Source organism: Fundulus heteroclitus, chromosome 24 (assembly GCF_011125445.2).
Source record: "Fundulus heteroclitus isolate FHET01 chromosome 24, MU-UCD_Fhet_4.1, whole genome shotgun sequence".
In the NCBI taxonomy this organism is placed as follows: Eukaryota; Metazoa; Chordata; class Actinopteri; order Cyprinodontiformes; family Fundulidae; genus Fundulus; species Fundulus heteroclitus.
In genome coordinates, this window is record NC_046384.1 from 19,792,321 (window position 1) to 19,798,513 (window position 6,193).

General features: G+C 38.8%; 1 protein-coding gene across 1 annotated transcript; it reads left to right on the forward strand.

Moving 5' to 3' along the window:
• Nucleotides 1-839: 839 nt before the first annotated feature.
• si:busm1-52i16.2 (claudin-10) lies at nt 840-5,793 on the forward strand. Its single transcript, XM_021323244.2, has 6 exons — nt 840-1,381; nt 1,491-1,652; nt 2,628-2,709; nt 2,853-2,969; nt 4,350-4,595; nt 4,686-5,793. Exons 1-6 carry the CDS (start codon nt 1,150-1,152, stop codon nt 4,831-4,833), a joined length of 987 nt encoding a protein of 328 aa, XP_021178919.2. The 5' UTR covers nt 840-1,149; the 3' UTR covers nt 4,834-5,793.
• Nucleotides 5,794-6,193: the final 400 nt, after the last annotated feature.

The window sequence follows — 6,193 nt, forward strand, 5'->3', positions numbered from 1 at the left end:
ATAAATAGTGTCCTTCGATTACACCACCCCCGGATATTTTCCTCCCAAAAAGTATGAGCATTTTGTTTGTTAAGCAGATAATGATTGTTTTTGAGAGTTTATATTAATACTGAGACTATATTTCAACCCCAGTGAAATGTTCATTCGCAACCAGACTCAATAGAAACGTGGAAGTGGATCTAGAGCTGTGACAAAGTATTGAACACTTCCAGATTTCTTCATTCTTTCTTCCTGCGTAACCCATGTCCATTTTGGTAATGCTCACAAACTAATGGCCAGATACCGTCACTCAGGATTATAACGCAGTCCTTTCTTGATTTTTATGGTTTGGTCTTCTCATGTATGGCTTTTTCTTGTTGTTGAATCATGGTCACTGACTTGTTGATGCCCTCTTGGGGAATTTTTGGTAGGCCTGCCCTTCCTTGGAAGGTTTACAACTGCTTCGTGTGTTTTCTTCCTCAAAGGTGATTAATGATTCAACAAGAGGGTATTTAATTTACACAGAGCCAGGTTGGTTTGGATAGCCTTTAAAAATGACATCATCTAAAAACTACATTCAGTATTTACTCACCTTATCTCTGTCTGACATTCAAATTTGCTTGCATTTTGTCTCACTAAAATGTTTCGGATCATCAAAGAATGAAGCAAATTTTTTAAATTTGAGGTAGTTTGTATTTGATGATCTAAAGTCAGACCTACTGTCACCAAACTATAAGTCAAATTGACTGTACAATTTAAAAACACTCTCACAATAGCATATTATATTAATGAAAATTTTGTCTTACTTTGAACATGTCTTTCAGAGAAATCTGAGTAGATGCGTCAAGTCACATGTAATCCGATACTTGCTTGGATAAGCATTTTCAGTCTAGATTCAAATCTGGCTACTCTTTGCATTGGCTCATGGGAACCAGACCGACTTTTGTCTCCCACCCGCATTTTAAGAAACGCCCGAACTGTTAAACAGTCCATCGAACCAACTACTCTCCTCGGCCGTCTTTGAAGACCTGCTGGGAAGAAGACCGATTCTAACATCCGTTTCGGTTTTGGACAATTTCTGCATATCTGAGGACTAAAATCAGACGTCGGCGACTGAAAAGTTGTCGGACCAGGAGCCTAGAGGGGGATTTAACTTGCAGAGGCCTGAAGATGAAGATAAGAGTGGTCCAGATCTGGGGATTTTTAATGACAGTGTTAGGCTGGATCTTCGTGGCTTGCTCCATGGCTATGGAGGGCTGGAAGATAGCTTCTGTCGGTGGCCAGGCCGGGTCGTCCATCATCAAAGTGGCCTGGCACTGGTCCAGCTTGTGGAAAAAATGTTTCACGGATTCCACAGCTGTCTTCAATTGCTATGATTTCCCTGTGCTCTGGTCTGTGAATGGTAAGTGAACACATGCCAATGTACTTTAGACTGAAACCTGTTTTTTTTGTAGCTCTGCCGAGAGAAATGAACAGAAATGTCCTTCTGCTTTGTTTGTCTGTGATTCAAGGGTACGTTCAAATAGTGCGAGGCCTACTGATGGGAGCTCTCTCTCTGGGCATGCTGGGGTTTGTCCTCAGCCTGTTGGGCATGGAGTGCACCTATATTGGGGGCAAAGACCCTTCAAAGTACAAGAAGATCTTTACGGGCGGGTGGTGCCACATCATCAGCGGTAAATGTTTGAAGCTATTAGTTGGAAAATTATTTGATGTATTCAGAATTTACATATGGCTTGACAGTGAATACCAGCCCTTCACAAGTTTTCCATTTTGTTTCAAAATCCTGCCCCCGTCTTTTTTAAGAACTGTGGGCAAATCACTGACTTGAGTAGCTTGAGCCACTTATACCTAATTTCTATTGACAGTAGGTGCTTCTATATAGGGATGACAATATCTTAATATGAGCACAGACCAAAGGATTCTTATTAAAATCACTAAAAACTTACCAAGCAAGAGTGATAAAAAGAATGTGAGTTTTAGCTGTGCTAGCAAAGAGGCAGTGGTAGTTATTCCAGTAGCACCAGGATACAAGCTCGGATCTATTCAGAGATGTTGATGTTTTGTTTTAATTAGCTCTTTAAATCAGGCCTTTTCAAACTGTTCAAAATATGACCAAAATCTTTTAAAAATAGGACCTTTAGTTTTCAGCATAGATTGTGTCAGGCCAACATAAAACGGGGAAACATTTTACTTTAAATACTACATGAAAAAATAAAATAAAATAATAATAATCATTATTATCATTATGCTAACAATAAGAGCGCTGGAATGACCAGACACTAGCTAGCAGCTACCAATGCTAATGATTACAGTTTGACTTTGATATAAAAAGAAGAAATAAAAGTTAAAATGATTTATGCTAGTCCTTTAAGCTATGTCTCTTCTGGCTAAAAACTATATTATAAACCACTTCTTTCTAAGGTCGCCAGCTTTGTTGTGTTTGACAGTATACAATTTTACTAAATTCAAATTGAACTAGGTTGAATGGAAGTGACCATTTTGAATCAAATGAATAAATAAAATGAATAAATAAAATTAAGGTATCCAAGTGATGTGTTTTTATTGTACAAGATGTATGAACTGAAATGTTTATTGAGAACTATATATATATATGTATATAATTTTGTTTTAATATGATATTCTCTCAGGTGCATTGTCCACAGGTGGATATGCGGTGTATGCAGAGTATGTCAAAATTGAAAACCTCTCTGCTGACCTGACTGGACTCGGGTAAGTTAACAAATGTGGTATAAAGCTAGTGACCCTGTTCACTGTAAATCTATTATTTCTTAGATTATGTCACTGGAAGTTTTTGGTGAAAGTAAACCCTATGGATTATCAACCTTGCATGATATCTGTTTACCCATTTTCAGATTTGACCTTGGCACACCGTTGTTTCTTGGCTGGGTGGGCTCGGCTTTTCAAATGGCTGGTGGGTTTTTCTATCTGTGGTCCGTGGCCCGACCGCTCTGCGGAGAAGGAGAAGAAAGGTAAAATAGAAAAATACACTTTACAGAGAATCCATTAGATTAGGTTGGGAATGAATTGGGCACAAGATAAATATTACAAATATAGAAATAATAAAATTTTAAGGTCTTGCAAGAAGGAATGCTATAATGGAAACAACATTAAGAGAATACCGGATGCATTAAATGGTCATCAAACATCAAAATAAAATAACAGTGTTGTGTATAGTTAAATTTTTTTTTCCATAAATACTGTGCCTGAGGTGGCAGAAAAAACCCCAGAGCCACCATCAAATGACGATTGGAGCAAAAATCTGATAGAAACCTCAGCTTGGTGGTTCTTGCTGAAGTTTAAAAACAGAAATAATATTGTAAAAAAAAAATGTACATACAAATCATTTACTGGCTGTCATAGCAGTGGTATGACAGTTGTGAAAAAGCAAATTCAGGAGATTTTAGAGCCGCTCACATACATTTGTAATCTATTGTTTCAACCCGGTGATTTTCCAAATAAAATGAAATTGGCTAAAGAAGTCGCTTCATATAAAACTGTAGATAGTAATTGTTTATTTCTCCAAAATCATGAGTTATATCTAAGTAAAACTAAAATCATATTATTTGGTAGGTATAAAGGACATTGTGCATATACAGGTGGATGGGGAAAACATTGAAAGAGTTTATGAAAATAAGTTTTTGGGTTTGATAATAGATGATGTATAGAACAAAATGTGAAGTATTTCCATACGGAGTACGGCTGAACATGTTCCAGAGCACAATTTCTCCGCATTCTCTATCATCTACTTGTTTTTCTATATTTAGATTGCTGTGTAAAGGTTAGGTGTAATAATTATTTGCTTTAGAACACTCGCTTATGCTGTAAAAAAAACCTAGCAATCAGGATCATTCATAATACCCAGTATGGACATTTTAAAAATACTAAAACATTAAAACTCGCTGATTTGGTCAATTACAAAGTGGCACAAATACTATATAAAGAAACAATGTTTAATCGGTTTACATTTGCAATTGTTCTTTAATAGGGATAGGGGTGTAGCATTTTAGTAACTGAATTTCCCACATCCATCAAAACCCTGTATTTCTGTCTGTGGAGCGAGACTGTGGAACAACGTAGGTCTAGGGCTCAGTTTTAATGCTGAAAACGTCTACTACTTCATTATCTTGCACTACTTTATGTTGGTCTATCCAGATTTATTATGTTATTGATTTATTAAAAATGTTTTAATAAACCAATAACATAACTTATTGCTTTTAATCAGGGGGTAAGAGAAACAACTATATATAGTATTTTGGCTCTTTTGGTTGCAATTTGTCTTTCCTGTGTTATAAGATACTGGTTTCTATAGCCTATTTACTTTAAAACCTCTCTCTCTTTTTTTTGTTTAGAGTGATCGAGAAGAAACCACAGCCGGATCTGGAGAAAAATAAGCCCACCACAGCTTCTCTTGCCGCATCAGAGACCACCTCCAAAACTAAACTCTCCTCCATCTCCGAGCTGTCGTCCAGGTCCGAGCGCTCAGACGTGTCATCCTTAGCTTCCAAGTCGGCACGCTCGTCAGAATCTGGACGCACGGCCAGGTCGGGGCGGTCGTCCGTAACAGGGCGGACCCCCAGATCAGCTGGAAGCTCTGTGTATGGTTCAGGATCAAGATCAGGATCGGGATCAGAGTTTCAGTCAGGCCTGTCTTTAGAGTCCAGACTATCTACTTTGTCAGAATCAAGGACCAGCAGCCGCAGCAGCAGAAGCAGCCGCAGCAGCCGCAGCAGCCAAAGCAGCCGCAGCAGCAGCAGAAGCAGCCGCACAGTTTCCTCACTGTCCGGCAGTCTGAGAAGTGGAACTACGCCGTTAGCCAGAAACTCCTACATTTGAACCGATACATTAAAGCATCAAACATTAAAAGGAGCAGATTTTGTTTCCCAAGGCACTTGTAAGAAGGTGAACACATTGCCTGCATTAGACGGCAGTCTGAGCCAAATGCAGTTTGGGGAATATGGGAGAAGTTGTCCTCGGTGAAGTCAAGCTAACTGCTCCTCAGAACGCGACCGGTCTCCAACAAGAAACATGGTAAAGGCAGCATCATGCTGTGGGTGATGCATTTCCTGTGGAATAAGATAGTTTGATTAGACGAGGCCAAGTTTGAATTTTTAGACCTACGAAACATTTTGTGTGGAAGAAAACCGACAATGCACATCACCATGATCGGGCACAGTAAAACACGGTGGTGGCAGTGTCATGCTCTGGGGATGCTTCTCTTCAGCAGGGAAAGTGCGTAGAGTATGAGTTGACAATGATGGCAAGCGTACAGCTAAAGCTATGGCAATTGAAGGCTTAGATGAGAGCATATTTATTAGTTAGAATGGCCTAGTTAAAGTCCAGTCAGAGAGCGTGGCCCGTTAAAATCAAATTCCAACTGTCTGAAATAAATCAAAATGAAAACTTTGGGCAGTTTTAACCAAAACACTGTTTTAAGTATTTAACACTGTTACACTGACATGAAACAGTTGTTTACTTTGTCGCTGTTTCTTCAGCAAACAGCATTTATGTTGCTGTAAGGTGAATTTCAGCTGCTAAGAATGACACAGCTGATTGGACACCGAATAAAGCGGGAAGCGTCTTATGCTGCAGTTATGTACAGCAACACAGATGTTGCTTAGCTGATAATGAAAAACTTTCATTAACCCTTTCGTGGCTGTGTGAATAGTTAGCTTGACTTCCCAACACAGATCTAACAAGATTTCACAAACTGAGATCCTTCTCATTTCTGTCTCCTGCAGCTTGAGAATAAAAAGTAAAACTCACTTTTTGTCGTTAAATTTCTAAACCACATTGAATTCTGCAAATGTTTCCACTTTATCAAAACAATTTGATAAAGTAACTAATTATTATCTCTTAATTTCACATCCTCCGCTCATGTACGTGTCCGCTCCGTGAGTCCATGAAAAGCAAAGCCGACTACATCCATTGTTACTCCGTCTAGCTCCGCTCCAAAGTGCTTTCTCGCTTCACATCCTCCGCTCATGTACGTGTCCGCTCCGTGAGTCCATGAAAAGCAAAGCCGACTACATCCATTGTTACTCCGTCTAGCTCCGCTCCAAAGTTTCTTGGAGTTTAAATAAAACTGTTAATTTTACTGTGAATATAAACATTTTTTATTTGTGGCTAACAATCTTTATTTACACCATTTAAATTTGACTAACTGGAAGTAGTTGAGGTTCTTTTCCCTGTTTGC

Excerpts from the sequence above, each read along its gene's own strand:
- si:busm1-52i16.2 (XM_021323244.2), top strand. The coding sequence starts at position 1,150 with ATGAAGATAAGAGTGGTCCAGATCTGGGGATTTTTAATGACAGTGTTA. Across the intron at positions 2,710-2,852 it reads GCTGACCTGACTGGACTCGG|ATTTGACCTTGGCACACCGT; the intron begins GTAAGTTAACAA and ends ACCCATTTTCAG. Across the intron at positions 4,596-4,685 it reads AGATCAGCTGGAAGCTCTGT|GACCAGCAGCCGCAGCAGCA; the intron begins GTATGGTTCAGG and ends GTCAGAATCAAG.